This window comes from Drosophila gunungcola, unplaced genomic scaffold (genome assembly GCF_025200985.1).
Source record: "Drosophila gunungcola strain Sukarami unplaced genomic scaffold, Dgunungcola_SK_2 000103F, whole genome shotgun sequence".
Classification (NCBI taxonomy): Eukaryota; Metazoa; Arthropoda; class Insecta; order Diptera; family Drosophilidae; genus Drosophila; species Drosophila gunungcola.
Genome location: NW_026453265.1, coordinates 224,985 through 246,499, shown reverse-complemented (window position 1 = coordinate 246,499; position 21,515 = coordinate 224,985). Strand labels below are relative to the sequence as shown.

General features: G+C 36.1%; 1 protein-coding gene across 2 annotated transcripts in view; it reads left to right on the top strand.

The window, feature by feature from the left end:
• Positions 1–10,143: 10,143 nt before the first annotated feature.
• LOC128265229 (transcription factor Sp8) overlaps positions 10,144–21,515 on the top strand; it is a 34,955-nt gene continuing 23,583 nt past the window's right edge. Inside the window, exons 1-2 of one of the 2 annotated variants that reach the window (XM_053001105.1) lie at positions 10,144–10,369; positions 10,897–11,305. In XM_053001105.1, coding sequence (XP_052857065.1) covers positions 11,192–11,305 — 114 coding nt within the window. In that variant the 5' untranslated portion in view covers positions 10,144–10,369; positions 10,897–11,191. Of the gene's footprint in view, positions 11,306–21,515 lie in introns of both variants that reach the window. The other variant, XM_053001106.1, reaches the window with a different exon arrangement.

Genomic DNA, 21,515 nt, shown 5'->3' with positions numbered 1-21,515 from the left:
TTTCTCTCGTTTTTATTGAAACTTCATTAAATGTTTCCCTTTGTTGTTGCCATAAAAAGTAAAATAGGGAAGAAAAAAAGGGCACGACCACGCCCCATTGCGATTTTACCAGGATAAACAAAGCTCACAGCTCAAAAGCTCAACATGGCGTATGCGTAATCTTTGTAATGAATTTCCGCTGATAAAAAAAGAACTGTTGAATTTAGGCAACTTCTTTAAGTGCCACGAAAATAAAACGCAACCTCAGGCCTTTAGCTTTAAAACGTTAAACGACCAAGCACATAAAGACTTTCGCGGAAAACGTTAACAAGTTTTTTTCTAATGGGTGATTAAAATGATCTTAAACTTTTTTATGTGCGAATTAGAAATGTACAAAAAAAAACCAACGAAAAAAGCAAAAAGCAAATGAATTACGTAAAAAATTTCTCTTTTATTGCAGTAAAGCCAAAAACCATTTGCTAATTTTTGCTTGCCATTAATTTTTTGTATTTTTTTTTGTTTTGGCATTTTAGCATTTTAATGCCGCTTGCCAGATCGTATGACAAGATAATGCCCAAGATATATGCGCCTTGTCAGACCCACAAACCACATACACAACAACACAACCCAAAAAGGAAACATACAAGGCAAAAAAAAGGAAAATGGAAGGAAGCAGAGGCAAAAATGAAAAATAAAATTTATTAATTCACAATAATAAATTGTTTTGTGTCTCTCGCTTTTCGATTTGTATCGACCGATAATTACAGGTTGCGCTGTAAGAAGAAAAATGTTTCTCTTTTCGTATCCCCAACTTTATTTTACTACCTCCTGCATCTCCAAGTGTGTGTATACATATATATGTTTTTTATGGTCTGGCCGCGGACTTTTGCCGACTTTTTTGTGTAATTAATTGTGTGGACGAGCCAAAAAAAAAGGCGATGGGAAACAGAAATAAAAACACAGAAACAGAAATTACTGGAGCCAAACTAAAAGAGGGACAAACGAGTTTGACCAGCGCAATTTCCATTAGTTTTCCCTGACACTTGCAGCTACTGTTGTGTGCTATATACAGCTGCGCTCAAAATAATAGCAGTTTTTTTTTGGCTTAAGGGAAAGGCAAACACTAAAACTCTATAATGAATAAGTATAAAATGTACAATGTAAAAACTATTTAAAACTATTTTCGATTGAAAATTTATTTTGTATATAAACATTTGTTTGCCTATCCATTTAAAAGAGGTTATTTAATGATTTCCATTAACTTTTTAAAAATGCTTTAATAATGTATATTATGCACTACATTTTTAGGAATTTATAATACTTATTATTTTTCCTGTAAAAATTAATAATAATAATAATTGTTCATTAGAAAGTAGGTAAGCAACTAGATAATTTAACAAAAAAATTGTCTACTTAAAGCTTTTTTTGTCCCACTACCTTTACATTGACCGCAGCTGTTTAAATTTAAATTTCGAATCTGAAATGGAAAATGGCACTCAAATTAATTTCGCTTAATTTGAGTTGCATTCAACTGAAATCGATTTCGATTTGCCCGATCAGAAGAGGAAATATATAATTATGTACCTGCAATTACGCAATTAAACACGACAAATGCTAAATCTGTACGTTCGTCCCGCGTCGGGCGCCATCAATAAAAGAGCAAGTGTCAAAAGATGGGGTGAAAAAAGAGGATGGACAGTAGAGGCAGAACAGCAGCAGTCTGCATTTAGTCTAATTATGATAATTTCAGAAAACGCCCCGAGCCTGCAATCGATCAATTATACGACGAACAGCAGCAGCGCCTTCATCCAGTTGATTTAAACAATTTGCAAATTCGACATTTCGTCAACATGCTGCTGAACATCTCATCAAAACAATATAAAAATAATAAATAACAATAATTAAGTGCAATGAAGCAGCAGCCGCAGCAACAATCAGGCGTCGTCAGTTGGCACGCAGTTCGCTCTCTTCTTTTTTCTCTGGGTTTTCTTTGGGTTTCTTGGGGCTTTTGGTTGGGTATTACTAAGTTTATACGATGGCCATTTCATGAAATGGGGGAATACGTGTGTGCATAAACACCATTGAATGTATTCGCTTAAGTTGACTATAAATTCAGACTTAAGAATTCAAAAATACGAGAAATGGTGAGGTGCAACCAACTTAGCTACAAATAAGGTGGCAACACCGGACGCCAAAGTAAAAAATTTAAATTAAATTATTATCGCCCTTGTTAAGGTCATTTATTGTTTTTCTCTTTACTTCTTTATATTGCTAAATTGTTTTCCTGTTTGCTTTGACAATGGTAAAAGTACTTACAATAAGCTAAAATAATTATACCAGCAGAAGTGCCAGACATTTAAGTTGGAACTTAATTTTTACACGTCTGGCATCTCTGATAGTAATATTTAATGCATTCGACTGGGCTATTTTGTTTTCATGTATTCAAAAATTCATAAAGTTCATAAAGTTCATAGCATAAACAAAGTTTTTGGCTTTCGCTGAGTTTCTGTGGGTCTACTGGTCGCCTCGGAAGTTCCTGATTCCTGGGTTCCTTGGGTCGCCGCCGCTCATGTTGGCACCCTCTTCAGCTTAAACACAGGTTTCGGTTTGGGGCATGCAGCATCCGCATCAGCATCCATCCATCGGTGGCATCAACGTTCGAGCTTAAGCAACACCCTCAACACTCGATGGTCGTGTGTAATCAAGGTAGGTAGTCATTATATGGTAAGTTGGGCCTTACCCTGGAATTTATGTATAGTATTGTACAATATGTTGGCGTTGATTGCGCATTTCTCCCTCTCAAAGCCCCCAATCTCCATCGAGGACCTCCAGCCTTTGAAGATTTCACTTTGATAGCTCTATTAAAGCGCCCGCAAATTAAATCTCATCTAAGACAAACGTTTATCGAGGTGGGGAGGATTATTAAATTTGGAGTTATGATGGATGTACAATTTGTTTGGTGATTATACAGAATCGTATGGCTACTTTTTAAAGAGAGTTTTCAAGACAAAGAAGCTTATTATGGTCATGACAATATCATCACTTTTCTTTTCGTGCTGTAAATACTGAAGTCATTATACAGTAAAACTTAATTTTAAAATTTTATAATTTAAAGAAAAATAAATCTGTTGAATTAGATTAATCAAGTTTCCGAAACAAATTCTTCTTTATCTTGTTTCCAATATCAAATCCCTGAATATGGTTATCTTGTTCAGGATTATATGCCACATGTTGCCAAGTACTTTTCGCATATCTCACTTATCGTTACACTCAAATTGGCAGACCTTCAGTGGATTGTCTGAATGTGGCCCCGGGGCAGTTGTCTTTGGCTAAGCCAACTCATCAAGATCGATTGATCATCATATGGTTTCTCAAAAAAAAGAAAAAAAAAAACAAAAACAAAACAGAAGAGTGCCCTGCACTTTCAGGATGCGTGCGGCTTAATTTGCTGCAATAATTATTGTTATTAACTGAACTGGGGCGAAGACGAAACTTTCAGGGTGATGAATGATATCAATAAATTTGCTGATTGATTTGCGCCTTGGCAACCCCGATCGATTTTTGGACAAGCAGGCATTATCTTCGCTTCCTTCCGCTTGTTTTTGTTTTTTGTTTTTTATTTTTTTTTTTATTTTTCGACTTGGACACTTAACGGCTACCGTGTGTCAGGATAAGCAGCTTTGGCAGCGCCTAGCGTGCTTTTTCCTGTCGCCGCGGGGCATCGCAAAAAATACGTAAGGAAGGGGGCCTTAGAGGGTTAGAGGGTACACCAGTTGTAGGATGGTGTAGTGCTCAAGTGAGAGGGGTTCAGGTTCGGAGTGTCTGCTGCCGCTGCCGCTGCCGCTGCTGTTGCTTTTTGTTGTCTGGAACGCAGCTCGGACGTCTACGACCCACTTCAAAGTGATTTACGATTCTGGGCCACGCCCTCGCCTAGCAATTTAGAGGAACGAACTTGGACTCCGACTCCGACTCCATACAGACAGAAAAAAAGACATATGCAAAATCAACACAGAACAAATTTGTATTTTACTATTTGCAGAACATTACGAAAACTATTTATTATATTTTATGTATTATGTTATTATATGACGATTACCTAGTTTTAAAGACAAATCAACCTAGAAAAATGATTATTTTACTATTAACAAAAGTGTCATAGTAGAACAACAATTAAAATAGTAGAAACAAATTTTTTATTTTTATTCAAGTACTTTGTTGTTTTAAAAGAACTATTCTGTATTGTACATAACTTATTCTAATAGACAAATTAATATAGAAAATTGGTTGTTTTACTATTTTCAAAAATGTCATAGGAGAATTTTTGTACATTTTTATGTAATCTAATAATTTGAATTGAATTTTTATTTATGAAAGAGTGTTATCTATCGAATGGTTGGTTTTACACATTCTTTTTTTTTCTGTGTGTATCCTCTTGCTCTTGGCTGCTTTCGTTGTTTAGACGCATAACTTGTACTTTTACTCAAGCTCCAGAGAGACAACAAACGGCAACAACCACAATCTCAACCGCGTTGCCAACAACATTTACATTCGCATTCATGAGCCCAGGGGTTTGGTGGGCCCCCCTTAACCCCCTTAAACCACCACTCCCCCTGAACCAGTGGATTTGTCTGAATTGTATTTTGATATCCGTAAAATAGCCTCGAGTAGTTTTAGTTCCTGGCATTCGGGGGTTACTTTTATTTTATGCCCGCAATACGTTCGCAATGAAAACCATTTTATTTGGCCGAGAAAGTCAACCACCAAATAAATAGTCGCCAAATGGAGCGACTCACTAATGGTGTAATTTCACTAAAAGTTTTACCATTAAAGTGATGTGACTTTAACTGTATGTTGGCTTTGAATCATATAGTATTTTGTTTATATGTACACAAATGAAGTAAAAATCATTAAGAGCTTAACCATAAAGCTGCTGTAATTTCAACTTTATCTTTGTATTTGAACTTCAAATATTTTTAATACATTTACAATTTTAAGCCTATATTGGTATTAAATCATTTATTATTTTGTAAACATACATTCGAGTTTTACCATTAAAGTGCAGTGGTTTTAACTATATATTGGTATTTAAATTAAAAACATTTTATATACATTTCACTTCACAGTTTTACCATTTAACTGCTGTGATCTTAACTATATATTGGTATTAAATGATTTATTATCTTGAACATTACATATTTTTTAAACGTACATAAATAAATCATTCAAAAATCTATAAAAAGAATGCCGAATGTTTAATATTTGGACCATTTTGACTGTATGCTCAAATTAAAATGAATACAAATGGTTTATAAAATTGCTCGTGTCAGGAAATATAAAATGCAATAATAAATCATTTAAAAAATAATTGTTCAGTTTTAGAAATTCAAAGCAAGGGAATTTAAATATCTTTTTTGGAATTTTTTCAATACCAATTTAGTGATGAGTAAGACAAAGTAAAACCCAATATAAATTAGAATAAATATGCCATCATAAATCAGGCAATTTTGGACACTTTTTGGCAATTCTGAACAAATTTATAGCGATCCCGCAGTATGCTAATCAATTTGAGCGATTTTTAATTGAGGGGGAAAGTCATCATCATCTTCAGCTGAGTGAAACTAAAAAACCAAATCCATCGTCGTGATCGTCATCATTTCGAGCGTAGCCTGTCGTCGCCTGTCACTTGTGGGTGTTGCAAACAATTTAATTAAAAAGCGCAATAAAAAAAAAACAAAGATTAAATAAAAAAAAACGAGGGAGAAAATCGTCCACGACTGAGTGCAATTAAAAATTAAATTCTTAATTAAATGCATAAAACTTGACGACTTCGAGGGCTGTTCAGGCGGCGCGGAGGCGTGGCAGCAGAACTTTGAGCAGCAGAAAATTGCAAAATGGTTTAATTAAGCGAAGCAGAAGCAGTAGCAGAAGCAGAAAGTTTCTCTCGACTGGCTGACAATAAGAGTGTCATTATAATTGTTGACAGGCACAATGAAGGAAAGTGCAAATCATCGCCAGGACCTCCTCGTCGAGGACCTTCCCGCAAATGGGCAAATGGGCGAATGGGCCACGCCCCCAATGAAGTTGGAGTTGCAAAATTGTCGAGGGAGCACGAAAGTAGAAACAGAACGCAGACAGACGACTTCGTGCAGTGCGTGCACTGAATTAATGAAATCGTAAATAAAGTCGTGCTCGAAGCCGAAGAACTTACAGGAAAAATCCAGAAAGAATTAAAAAGAAATCGTCTAAAAAATGTTTAAACAAAAAACTTATATTGATAACTATATAATCAGATAATAATTGTAATACAATTAAAGGTATTATAATTAAAGGACAAATCCAGAAGGAATTAAAAGAAAGCGCATAAAAAAATGTTTAAACAAAAAAATTATATTGAGAACTAGTTACTCAGATAATGGGTATAACAAAAAATATATAATTCAGTTTTATGCAGCTAACGATATAATCTAATAGTCCCCATTACTTTTAAAACAAATTTATTTTTTGAGAAATTTAAATAAAATTGTTATTGAAATACAATGCTCCAATGTATAGTTTATTTATAAGAATAAAGTTCTTCCACTTGAATTTTGGTTTTTAAAGTTTGTGATAAATGTATTACAAGTTGCATGTAACTTAATAAACTAAAGGGCCATATCTCTTAGCCAATCTTCACTGTCGCCACACACATGTATCGACTTGATGTGAGGCAATCAGGGCCACTCAAAAAAGGCAACAATGCGGAGTGGTAGCCACCCACAAGTGAAAAGTGCGGGGGAAAATCGCGCGGCGGGAAAATGTGCGTTTGCGGGAGAGAAAGAGACACATAGAGACGGTGCGACAGTGACAGAGAAATTGAGTGCAGAAAGCTGATTCGTCCATACAAATCTCAGCGAAAGAGAAGGAAATTCCCAGTTTTCCAGGGGCGGGGTGGTAAAAAGGGGGCAAAAAAATGGGGGTGGGGGGGGGGTGGTGGACGTTTGCCCCATGCAATCAGTCAGCTTTATCAGTTTTCCCAGCTAACTGACGAGCTGCACCGCAACGCCATGGCCATGAGGAGTCAGGAAGTTGCTTGGCCTTGCCTGCGTTTCTGGGCCCACCCCCTCGCAAGCACACCCCCTACCCCCCACCCCCCTTAATGTGTTGCATTTGTCCTGCAGCAGGGTCGTGAGTCAAAAAAAAAAACACAATTGGCCGGCCTACACCCAAAAAAATAATTGTCTTAGAAACTAAACTATTCTTACATGAATTTCAAATGAAAAATGTACTAATAAGCAGGGTACTATTAGATCGAATTACGGCTTAACTAGGTAATTAACGAATATGTTAAAAAAACATGTATTAAAAAAAATATACAACTTCGATTTAGAAAAGAATAGAAATTTATATTTGACATATAATTTTCCCTTTTAAATAAATCTGAGATCAAATAAAGTTTCCTCAAATAAATGAAGATTTTATATATTATAATAAATATTTTTAGTTGAACTATACTATTTTATCACAGAATATGATACTTTTGAAAAAAAAAGCTAAAAATGCAGAACAATATACAATAACACGGAAATAAATAAAGGGGTTGTTTACCCCTTAAAAGCAAATTTTTTTCAAACTCGAAAACAAAGTTGTGCATTGTCAAGAATATTTATTTTTTTTCATTTTAAAGTTACTCACAAAATAAGATTATTTTATGGAAAATTCTAGAATTCATATAATAAATATTTAGAGGAGCTAGAAAACTATATATTTGGAGAATTAAGAAATAAATATATAATAAATGTAGAAACTGATGATGATGGGTGGCTACCTTTTAAAGCTAAAATATATTTGTAAAATGTTAAGCCCCCAATTGATTGTCTTACGAATTTTCCCGCTGTGCAGAGGGTTTCCCGCGGCCAGGCTACTTGTGCTGGGCACACTTTTAGTTCCACTTCCACAGCCACATACACATCCACTTCTACATCATCCACCTCCATCGACAGTTCGTAGTATTTCGACTTTTCAGCTTTTCAGGGGCTGGCGTTATTCGGTTGCCTGGGCGTTCTGTTTGCATAAGGCGCCCAGGAGCGGCACGCGGGGGGCGGATCGGGGGTGTGGTTCAATTAGCCGGCCTCTCAGCTGCAGCCCACAAATGCAACAGCTCTTGACTTGGTCCCCAAAATCACGATTAAATGGACCAATATTAGGCCAATTTTAATTCAAGTTTATCATTTCTCGCCTATTTTCCGAAAGTGTGAAAGTACATTTATCTACAAGTGAATTTTTCATTTTTTTAAGGTCACACAAAATTTGATGTTTAAGGGATTATATTTCTTATAATAAACCTACAAAAATATTTGGATGACATTTTTCTTTGTACAAAAAAGCATTATTTTTGGGGTATATATACTAAGTTCATCGGCTAGAACCATGTATTATAAAGTGAATAATAATTTTGAAGGCTATTTGTTAATAAACATACTTCACCATATAGTACTAGTATACTATTTCAAAAATGTGGTTTAAATCTTATTAAAATCGGATAAGTTCTATATTTGTAATGTAAAATAGCTTGTAACTTACCTTTAATTTGTTTTTAGAACGCCTTTGCCTAATAGAAAGGAGTTGTAACGCTTTGTTAATAGTTTTCCCAGCAAATGTATAACCGAAAACAAAACCATAAGTCAATTAATTTTGGTTTAGTTCATACGACTTAAAGTCGCTGTCGACCTTTGTAAGCAATGCATGTGGGAAATAAATATTTTCGGACTTTCTTTTCCATATCTGCAGTCCAGTTTTAATACTTTCCAAATAACTATTTGTTGACCATGTTTACTTTCCTTTATTGCGGTTGTTTTCAGGGTAAGAAAACGCGACCACACCCCCTTTGACTCCCTTTCGCTTAGACTCCGATATGCACGAAAAGTCGAAATGGAAAACAATTTGTCATTTTGCGTGAATTTCTATTAGGTTTTTTCTTGAATATATTATGTATGTAGGGGTAGCCCTTTTTTATACCCTTGCCGAGGGTATTGTTAATTCAGTCGAAAGGTTTGCAACGCAGTGAAGGAGTCATGTCCAACCCTTTAAAGTAGATATATTCTTGATCAGCTTAACTGTTCTTGATCTTATCCTGTCTGTCTGTCCTGTTTGTCTGTCCGTTCGTTTGTCCGCTTGTCCGTTTTTATGCAATCTTGTTTCTTAGTTATAAAGCTTTTTCGCTAAAACTTTCCCAATAGTCTTCCCTCTATTGCAAGTCCCTCATAAAGGTCCCACGGAAAAAAATTTTAAAAAAATGTCTTCACTGCCTTTCAATTTATTTTAATATACTTCCATAAACTGTACTATTTTAATGTTTTAGAATAATGGTTTAAAATTAATTTAAATCGGATATCATATAGCTGCCTTATGAAAGATCGAAAAACCCAGCGAAAAATCTAAATTTTTTTTTAACAAATAGTTTGTTTAATAAAATCTCTAATTTTTTGAATAGCTGCAAGGATATGTAAGCTACGGCTTGTCAAAACTTGCTTCCCTTCTTGTTTTTATTTTGTAAACCCATTTTTTTGTACTCCCCTATTCTATGTTTTTTTTTGTTATCCTTTATTTTGGTTAGTCAGTTCTGGGAAAACAAAAGTCGCGAACATTTAATTGAACACAGTTGCCTTGCATTTGTTTTTTGGTTTTTCACGCAGGCACGCGATGATGAAAGAGAGGGCCGCAGAGGCGTCGAAAGAGATGGCAGCAGGCACGTGTCTGCAGCAGCTGCCATCCCGCTCGCACAGCGGCCATCGCTCTAATTATAGGTTAGGCCCGGCCGATCAGCGATTGGCTAAGCCGGCCATATAGAGGGGGCCGAGCTATGGAAACTGGTTTCTCGACGTTCGGGGTTTTTATGAATGAAACTGGAGGGCACGAAAACAGTGGTGGTGGTGGTGGTGGTGGTGCTGAGAATTTTTTGGGAACCACCATCTCTATGCATGTATGTATATGCGGTGCTGGTGGTGGTTTTGCACTCCTGGTATTGTCTGTACGGCTGTCTCTGTTGCTCGGCTGGTTAAGTGTGGCAGCTGAACCCCCAAAATGGGGTATCCCCATCCCGCTTGCACTACTGCTGCCGGCAGCGACGTCGACTGAGGCAGCGGCGGCGGCGGCAGCGGCGACATTTAGCCAAGCTTTTTGTTCGCGTGAAACAGTTGCAAGCCTTTGAACGATCAGCGACGACGGCGTTACTTTTGGCGCGGATCAAGCAGCGACACTTTTTTTTCGTTGGGCAGGCGCCTCCTGTCACCAAACAAACAACAAAAACAAACAAAACAACCAATCAAACAACTAAACAGCTAAACAAACAAATAAACAAACAAACAAACAAGCAGCAAACAGACAATCTAAAACAAACAACTGTGCATTTTTGGTTCGAGTTTCCTTTGATTTTCATCGCTTACATTTCTTTTTTTGCCTGTGTTCCTTAAACAAAATAATAATATTTAATATATATATATAGAGAAAATATTGTAAAAATAAAAATATATATATATATACAATATAAGCACAAAAGCCAGCAAACATTGAAATTGCGACATCAGCGAACAGCAAACCAGAGCAAACAAGAGCAAACAACAGCAAACAACAGCAAACAAATCAGCCGACGGCCGAGTGGTTAAAGTGCAACGCCGACGGACTCGAAAAAGATATCAGATACAGATACAGATACAGTTAGAGTTAGAGATACAGATTGAGATACAGTTACAGATACGGCTATCTGGGCGCTGGGCTTAATAATCCTTTGGCGATTTGGCCCACTTTCGCTTTTTTTCTGAGTGCGTGTGTGCTTGTGCTGTATATTGTATTGTGCTGTGTGCTTGCCAAAAACCCATAGCCATATATTGCCCATATGTCCTTAATGTCTTTCTCCCTTTACCCAAAAAAAAAATAAACCAGTGAGCCTGTTCTGCAACAATAGCCATAAAGAATACACAAGATAAACAAAACAAAACGAAACGAGAACAAAACTAAACCTAAAATCCCCGAAACAATTGTGAACCCAAGTGGGCAGAAAACAAAAAACAAAAGGCAGTCGCCACGAAAAAAAGACACCATCATTGTGCGCCTCAAATTGACAGCAGCAGCAACTGCGGCAGCAACGACAACTGCAACTGCAACTGCAGCAGCAGCAACTGCAGCAGCAACATCCGCAGCAGCAGCAGCAGCAGCAACAGCAACATCAACGACTAAAATGCTAACGGACATGACCCCGACCGCCGGTCAGCTCTACGGATCCCAGATTCCGGCCATGGGCATGAACATCACCAACATCGCCACACACTTGCAGAAGCCACAAGTTAATCCGGTAAGCCGATCCCAACTGCTTAAGTCTCCTTTTGAGATACGTATCTCGCAGATAGGTCACTCCAGTCCAGATGCTCAAATCGAAGATGCATCTCACTTGGCAATTATGCACACTTACCATCACTTTTGCCAGAACCCTATCTAGATTGTAAAAGTTAGATTCTGTGTCAAACGAGATACAAAAGTATCTAAATGAATAAGATAGAAGATACAATTTGGAAACAATTACCCATTAGTTTTATGAATCCATATCTAGACTGAAAAAGTTAGTTACTCTGTAGGTTGATTTTATGATGTATAGATACAAAAGCAAATAAATGAGTCAGAAGATACAATTGGAACATTTTGTAACATAGAGATACGCAAGTATACGAATGAATACAAGAAGATACAATTTGCAGACTGGTCCTCAAATGTTAGATTATAGAAGTTAGATACTCTTGTTTAATTTTAAAATAAAGCGATACAAAAGTATTTTATTGAATACGATTTTGTGATATATAGATACAAAAGTATCTTAAAAACAAAATAATATAAAAGTAATGAGATCAGTCTAGATAATAAGAATTAGATACTATCTAGTAAGATTATCTAATAAAGAGATACAAAAGTATCTATCTATCTATATTTATCACTTCGGTAAGAATTTTAATTAGTCGAATAATTAAATATCTTATTCAATTCCGGAAAATAGTAAAATAGATAGATGCAATTAAAACTATCTACTTACACATTCGAAATAATTTCCATTCATCTAATGAATTAATATCCACCGCAGGAAAATTAAGAATATAGAAGTCAGATTTTCCGCTGATAGGAATACGGCAAAAGATACAATTATTCACACTTACTATCACTTTAGAAAAAATTGCTAGTCATCTAATGACTACTTTAAATAACTTAGTGAGAAAATATTCTTTAGAATCATTTTAAGTAGTTTTCTTACTTTAGAAGCAGTTACTTTTCTTTATGAACAAAAAAACAAATTTTTTCAGTCTACAAATACTAACTAAAGTACTCCAGAAAAAGATTTTTAACTTTTTGTGTTGAAAAATCAAGAAAAATATACAGTCCAAATCTCTTAATAATTTATAGTGACTTCTACTAAATTATGTTTTCCAAACCAAAACGGTGGCAACTATACCATAGAACCAGGTAGAAAAAAAACGTTCTAAGTGCCGCGAATTACACCCACATACGTACAATCGCCACGAGTATCTCACTGATACACATGTGAGCTCATTGCGGACAAGTGGCTGGCAGGCATTTTTCGAGTTAGTCATGATTTGATGAATGCATCCCACAGATACGAGTACTTGTGCATTTAAGCATAAATCATTGGTGGACTTGAATGAGTGTGGAGAAGTCGTTTTATGGAAAGTATCTTCTAGATATTGTGATGCTAAAAGTCCAATTGAATTTCTCTGTTTTGTGAAGAGTATTTTTTATAATACTGTAAAGGTAAAAAATTCTCATTTAATTTCTTTGTTTTAAAAAAAGGTTTCTTCAAGATAATGTGCTAAAAAAAACACTATTATTTAATTCTTTGTTTTAATAAATGCATTTTATTATGATACTGTGCTGCTTTAAGTTCCACCTAAATTCTTTATTTTTTAAGACAGTATCTATACGCTACAAAAATAGTAGAAAATATAGGTTGTATGCCGAGGTTCCGGTTTAATGTTTTTGGTTTTATAGAAAGTACCTTTAACATATACCCTTCGTTTGTTTCTCTAAAAAAGTATCTTACAAATATAACCTTCGTTTATTTTTCTATCTAAGGGATCTTTAAAATAAAATCTTCCATTTATTTTTTATATTTTTTGGTAAATATCTTTTAAATACTCAGCTGCCAAAAATCTGTTTTAATATTCTTTAAGCATATTAATTCATTTCTTTAACTTTTGCCTTCAAAACCCTTTTTTTTAATTTTTTATGAGTTAGATACTAAGCTTGCCATACTTTATCTATAAGATACTGCTGCCAAAACTCCTATTCAATTTGCACAGTATTTTGCTTGTACTTATATTTCGGGCAAATCAACCACTTACACGGCATTAGCATTGACAATAAACAGCCATAAACAAACAATGACAACAGACGCCGCGGATGCGGATGCGGATGTGGATTGGGTTTGGGTTTGGGTTTGGGCTTGGGTTCGGGATGTGGATGTGGAATTGCTATTTGGATTTGGAATCGTATCCAAGGAGCTCACAGTAGCGCACACCTTTTGTCAGCCGCTCAGCTGGAATCCCTTTTTTGTTAGAGGCGATGATTGCGACTCGACGGGAGGAGTTTGGCTAGCAAATCGATTGGATGCGGCTTGTTCAGCCCTGTGTGCCAACGGATTTCACGCTATGGGCCACAGATACATAGCTGCAGATACAGATACTACTGATACAGATACAGATACAGATACAGATACGAATACGAAAGGGAAAAACAGACCAGGTAGGCGCCGTTTTTCGGTTTCAAATCAATTATTCAGGCTCACTTGAGGTGTGAACCTAACGATGGAGTGACTCAGTGCCTATTTTTTTGGCACTCTGGAGATCGTATTTCCACGCTGACTTCTCGACTGCTCGACTTCTCCTATTATTTCGCTTATCGCAGAGCGGAAGCAAACACTTAAAGGCTAAAACGCATCAGCATTTCATAATGATCTTCTGGCCCCGATCCAAAATTCGCTCATCAATCTCGTCCGGCCTTTGATCTCAACCGAAAATTAAGACAGATTTCCGCTAATGATCGTTTTGATGGCTCCTCCGGGCTTTTGCCTTTGCCTTTTGCTCTCGATTTCGATTTCAATTCGGTTTTTCAATTAGCAGATTATGTAAACTTGTGCTCTTGCCACATGACACAATATTGGGTCGAAAGTCAGTAATGCGAAACAGTTTGGTAAAATATTTTGTTCACTTTTAATACACAATCGCTTGGAGAACCTACAAATGTTAATACCAAAATAAATTCTAAAAATAATTTATCTACATAAAATAAAATAACATTAAATGACAGAAAAATGTATAAATATGGCATATTGTGTTATTTTTAGGGAATTTTAAATTACAAAATTACATAATATCGCTTACCAAAATGACAAATTTGCAAAATAGATAAATAAAATCTAAAAATTAGTCCAAAAAACTTAATAGGTTTTATTATATGTGCACCATAAAAAGTGAATATTAAACCAACATTTATTGGCAAGATAAGAAGAGAAAAATTGTCTGATAGATTTTTGAATATTACAAAGAAAATTGAAGCTTGGAAAAACTAACTTTTATATTTTTAATATCACAAGTTCATGCCTTATACCTAGTTAATTTTGCTTAAAATCAATTACCCAAATACATATAAATAATTTCATAACTAGGAGTTATTATTATTCTGAAATTTGTTTAAATATGAGTACGAAAACTGAAAAAATCAACTTTTATATTTGTAATGTCAAATAGGTTTTGTTATAAACCTAGTTAATATTGCGAAACACATATTAGATCAATTACCCAAATACAAATATTTAATTTCATAACTAGAGGTTAGGACTGGTGGAATTTTGAGATTTTCGCCCGTCGGATTTGCATGGCTGGCTGGGAAATTGCATGACACTTTTAATAGAGTCAGCAACGCCAAATGGACGCAATGTGATTGAGGCAATGGCAATCTGGTGCCCCTGGCCACCCGTTTTCTTTCACATTTTTTTTTTTTTTTTCATCAAAGTGCAGACGCCACGCAAGTGCGTGTGTATATTTTCCAACCGCAGAACGAAACGAGCTGGCTCCTACAAAACTGGCCTCCAAGCTGCAAGTTCCAAGTTCCCCTCTCATATCTCGCATCTCCAGTTCTCCTTTCGGATCTGCATATATATTGATGGGGGAGAGGAACGAGAAACGTTTATTAAAATTAATACCACATCAATCATTTAACAAACGCGCCTGTCGGCCAAGTTCAAAGCGCTGCCTGCGACTAGACCAAAAACTCTTTGGGGCCTGCTTAAGAAAGTTACACATGCGCATTGGTTTTAATTAAAAGCGTTTAAAGCATCACAAACACAAACACAAAAAAAAAAATATAGGAAAAAAAAGAACAGCAGGCGCAGAAGAAAGATGATAAATTACCGAGACAAACTGAAATTAACATTTGTGCCTGGAAACCAAGAGACAGCCGTGTGGCTAGCAGATCACAGAAACAAAAAGAAAAAAGCTCCACGAAGGGATTATATACAATATACATATAGTATATTGAAAGCCGCTGTTAAATTATTGAAAATCATGCAACGATCCGCGCCGTTTTCCCATGAACAGCAGCCTCATTTGTTCAGTGTGCGCTCTGCGCTCTGCGTCGGCATAATCAGCATAACAAAAGGAATTAAGCAATAAAATATTAATGAAAATACACTGGGTAAGATCGCCGCGTCATTGACTAATTTGTTTGTGGTTCTCCGGCTTCTTTCTCCGGTCGGTAAGAAGGCGCCAGAGATCTGGAAGGCAGGGAGTGGCCAGCGGTAGCCGTGACAGGCGCCCCATAGGTCGTACACCGGGAGAAAATTGCCTATCGAATGGGATGTTGTACTTCAAAAGATATTGGACAACTTTTGAGGAATGCCTGTCTTGAAGAAACTTTGCTTGCCTGTATAAAACAACCTCGGGTCAGTAACCATTGAAATTTATCTGGTACTTAAAGTTTAAATAAGTTAACAAAGTTAAACAAACTTTCATTGACCTTTGTTAAGTACTTCCTTATACATATCTGCCTACTCATAAAGGCTATTTATACTCAAAATTATAAAAGCATCTTATGATTAGTTAACCATTAAAATTTATAGTTAAACACATTTTTATTGACCTTTGTGGAGGACGTCTTCAGCATAATATATAAGAAGGTTTTAATGCTTATCTTAGGGTTAAATAACCATTGAAATTTGAAATTAAACACCTTTTTAACGACCTCTGTAAGGGACTCCCTAATAAAACACACTGATAATATGTGGAATTCATTGTATTGTTTAACAAAGTTTTGCAAGCATCTTAAGGTTAACTTATCATTAACATTTCTCAGGTGCTTACATTTTCAAGATGCAATTTCTTAGTTAACCGTAGAATTGAAATATTCGTTGTGGAACACTTGTGAAATGAAAAGTATACAAAAATATAAGTTCTCCCAGTGTATTTACCTCCTTCGGCTGCTCGACATATTTACTTAATATGATTTGGCTTAATGAATGCGCTTGGCTTTTGTGTCTGCCCCTTTTTGCTACCCTGTAGCCATTCTTTTTCCCCTCTTTTTCCAGTCTGGGCATTTTTCACCTTTGACAAAGGCTGAGCCCGACGCAATTAACTTGCGTCATTTGGAAAATTAGTTGGCATGATGCTGCAAAAAAACACACAGGGAGTCCAGAAAGGAACAAGGTCGCTGCTGCTTCAAAAGCGCCGCTTGAAAAGCATTTTTCAATTTGGTTTTTCCTTTTTTTTTTGTTGTTTGGTTTTCAATTACAAAGACCACGCACCAAAAATTCATGTGCGTGTTTGATATGACTTTCTGACTTGCAGTTTCGACTTATGGCTATAAAAAAACATAAGCAACTATGGTGAGAACACGCTGCGTATACGCAACGCTTCGAGCAACACAAATTTGCATGCCAAAATGGGAAAAACTGGAACTGGAACAGACCCTGACCAGAATTCGTACAGAAAATGCTTTACAAATAGTATAATAATATTCAATATGATCAATATGCAGCAAGTGCTTGATAGTAATTTTGATGGAGCAACAAAGCACACTTGCATTTTTAAATGCCTTTTAGTATATTTATAAACCTTCTGGGGTAAACTTGACACGCCCCAAAGGGCTTAAGCCTGGATAATTGAGATTGCAACACGTGTTAACTGCCAGTCAAGTGCCGCTCCCCACCGCACATTGTAATAAACAATTTAAATGCCAAATAGAATTTATGCTAATTTATCGCTCTCTCTGGAAATGAGAATGTTTTAAAAATGCTAATACTAATTGAATTTATATATACATAAATATACTATATATATAAAATGGTTAAATGCTATGTTTTTACCCCTTGTGATATTCGTTTGTTCGTTTCTAATGGGGTTATGGCATTACATTGTTGACCTCATTCATTGACGGATTTAAGCCTCGCTTTCTCCATTCGTTTTGTCGTCAACTCCAATGAATGAGAAAAATTGTACTTTTTAAATACAATTTTGCCCATTGATGTATCGGCCCAGGTGGTATTTTATCAAATGGTATTTTTTTACCCAATTCGAATTTTACTATCGGGTTCTGTCAATTTTCTTCAATCATTGCTCATTGGAAACGTCATACCTTTGTCTTGCTCGCACTCAAATCGTATAGTTTAAAAAAAAATTAGCAATGAATGAGGCCAGCAATGTAGTGTCATAAGCCCATAATGAATATGAATATGAATTTGAGTAGTCAGTGGGGCCAGCAGCGAACGAGTGATTGACTGGACTGGACTGGACTGAAATGGACTGAAATGGACTGCAATGGACTGCAATGGACTGACTGACTGGCTGACAGAATGACTGACTACCGGACCAAGTGCATATTAGATGGCCCGGCAATTACCTGCCGCAGCGCCAGCCAACAACGGCAATCACTCAATGCTGAATGGTCTGAATGCGCTTCTAATGAGTTAAGAGTGTGGAGTGTGGAGGGGGTTGGCTCTTACACCTTACACTTTGAACATTCCCAGGTGAGACTCTTTGACAGCACCCTCTTTTTCAGTTCTATTATTCACTACTAATTTGAACTGACATCGAATACGCTGCAGGTGACAACCGCTGACAATCGGTAGGAACTTTTCGGTAGGGCATTGAAACCCAAGAGGGGGGCGGAGCGACACGCCCACTACAACCCTCGGTTATTTCCACATTTATCATGTAATAGTTTAACTCCCCACTAAGGTTGGGTTTTTCTAATTAAATGGAGTACGGCCAATTATTTGTTTGAAAATTATGTATCGAGTTCTACCAAAAAGGTAATGCAGATATACGATAGGTATTTTCATTTTATAGGGCAAAGCTTAGAGTTGGCGCCCGACCAGGGATTTTTGTTTCAAAGGAAGCTTTTTAGGATTGTAGATCACCTTAGTTCAATGTTAATTAAAGTTTGCACTCATTTCATGAGACAAAGCTTTATTAGCTTAAAGAATAATTGTTGTAACTAGAGACACTAAAAATGTATAACCAAAAAAAGTTAAATAACTAGTACCTAAGTATAGTAATAATGCACACAAGGTACTGTTTATCCGTTTGGCTGATATCAACCGCAACTTATGGCCACTTTCTTTCTGCGGATGCCATTATAAAGGTTTTGGCAGGCACTACTCAATTTTCGAGGGGCAATTTTCATCTGCTTTTCGCTGGCCAAGTGCAAAAGCGTCGATTGCACAAGCCGCAACGCCGCTCAGCTCAATAACTTGTTATAAATTTTGTTGACACGAAGTCAAAGCGTTTGAGCAGCGTTGATTTGAATGCAAGTTCATGAGTTAATCAATTTTAATGCCCGGCAACAACAACCAACCAACCAACCAACCAACGAACGAACATGTTTTGGGAACCGGGCACGTTGTCTACACATCGATCGCCGCCAGATACTATACTATACTATACTATGCTATAAACTGTTAAAAAATATGTAGTCAATCTAAGAAGTTCTTCATTTAATTTAATTTTTGTTTGACTTTGATTTTAATCCATTGCGGTTTTTGGGTTAGTTTTGAAATTTATATTATATATATATATAAAAAAAATACATTTTTTTTTTAAATGATTTAAGTATTTACAAATTTTTTATAAATTTAAACCATATGAAACTTAAATGCATTAAAATCTTTTATTTATCACATTTTATAATTTTAATATGGCAATATTAAATACAAAAATAAAAAAAAATTTTATTATTCTTGTAATTAGTTTCAATACCTTAACATGTATTTTAAATTTGAACCCTAATATACTAAAATGCGTTTAAAATCCTATATTTTCCATTATGATATTATATCATATATTTGGAAATTTTAAATATAAAATTAAGAATTCATAATTTTTATCAGTGCACCATTCCGCATAGCCCCCCTTTCTCGGCTCCCCTGGAGCTACCCTCCTTAAGCAATCAATCGATCCAGCCTCGCCTCGAATTGTTTGATCGTGTTGTAAATTTCTGCTCGTACCCAAGTATTTTCCAACTTGGTGACGGCAATGCCGGCGATGGCCGACTCCAAAAGCCCGGCTGAAAAATACAACAAAAAAAATCGAGACTGGGGACTCAGAAACTGGCCTTATACGGACCCAGAGCGTCGAGTCGGGGCAAGACATTATTTATTTATATGTATTTTTTATAAAGCCTTGTATAACTTGATAAAAACAAAAACACAAAAAAAAATACACAAACGACGGCTGAGCCAAGTCGCAAGATTGGGTTACGTTTAAAAGTTTTGTGCGCTTGCAGAATGAAATGATTTATGGTCTGAATTACAGATAATTGTGATAATCATACCGAAAAGGTTCGGGCGCAGTTCGCATTCGCAGATATTTCTCGCTCGTCTTTCGCTGCTATTTTGTTGTTGTTGTTTGTGTCCTGGAATCGATACAGAAATCGGGGCAACAAAGGGTTAAGAGGGGTAGAAAAGGCAGCCATATAAGTCGAAGGGATGCGTGTCTAAAATGCATAAAAGATTTCATTTCGCTAAAGCCAAGGGGATTGAGGTACTTATGAAAAGTTGATCAAACTTGGACCCTCGAAATACTTGGGATCTAAAATATTCCATGGTTACAAAGCAATATAGATAGGAATTTAAGCTTTTGAATTTTACGCCGACGTAAAAATTTTATGAGTAAAGTGTACCAAGTCTCCCAAAAATTAAAACTTAAATAAGTTATGAGTAAAAAGTACAAAGTTTGCTACAATTTCAAGACTAAGTGCTTTTTATTAGGGTTAATAAAAATTGTAAACAAAGTGAGGTAATCGGTCTTGAAATTTTACAAATTTTACAGCAGCAAAAATATTTATTACATTTTTTTTTTAAATATAACTATGAGAATATTAAGAATTAATTTCAAAACTATAGGACTTATTTCTCGATAAATTTTGAAAAAGTATAGTTCAAAAAAATAGAATATATATTGAAAATGTATAATTATAAAATATATTTGAGTGCCAGTGGAATTTGCTTTTAAAGCAAACCAATAATTTATATATCTTTATTGGCATCTACCCATATCAAACTCCATCTTGTTACTCCATATGTGTGTCCCAGGATCTTCTTGACTTGTTCACCTCGCCCATGAGTCCTTTTCGGCTGAGTATCACTTAGTCTAATTCCCCATACGACTATGCATTCTGCATAACAAAGATTTTTGCTAATTTCTCGACAAAAAAAAAGAAAATAAAAGAAAAGAAAAGAGCACAATGAAAGGAAACCAAAGCGGAGATAATTCCGACACACACGGAATTATGAAGAATGAAGGGCCACAGAGCGCTCAGATTTGTCAGGAGATTTTCGGCTCAGGGGCAACTTAACGCGGCACACAAAATAGCAACAATGTGTGGCCAAAAAAGATGATGATGATGACGGCGAAACATATACCATACACCATACACCATACACATATATATATAACATATATCCCTAAGATGCAGTTTGTTTTCGTTACGGCTATTTAGTGCTTTGGCCTGCTCAAGCGCCTCGGTTTTCAGGTTTTTGGTTTATTTGCTTAGGCGGCTTAGGTCTGGAATGCCAAAAGGAGGATTTATCCTATACCCATTCCCATTCGCAAAAGAAAATAAAAATCCCCTGTGTTTGCTGTGCATTTCACAACTTTTTATGTGGTCATATTTCTTGCAAGTGCTGAAGTGTGCCTGACTGACATCCCAGGTTGCTATGTTTTTGTGATCTTGGGGCTGTGTATTATAGTGCGTTTGTTGGGCAAAATACATAAGTTGGGGGGGAATGACAGGAAACGAGCGCCGAGCCGTAAAACGCTTCAACTCCTCGGCATGTTTAATTGCCGTTAGTTTTAACACTCGCCAGGCGAATATCTCATCGAATGTCAAAGGCAGCCCACAAAACTGTTGCCCGCGAACGTTGCTGGGTCAGCTGATATTCCGCTTTTGCCTGATTTATGTGATGGGGCGATGATTTACGAGGAGGGCTGGGGGTCCCAGCATCCTCCATT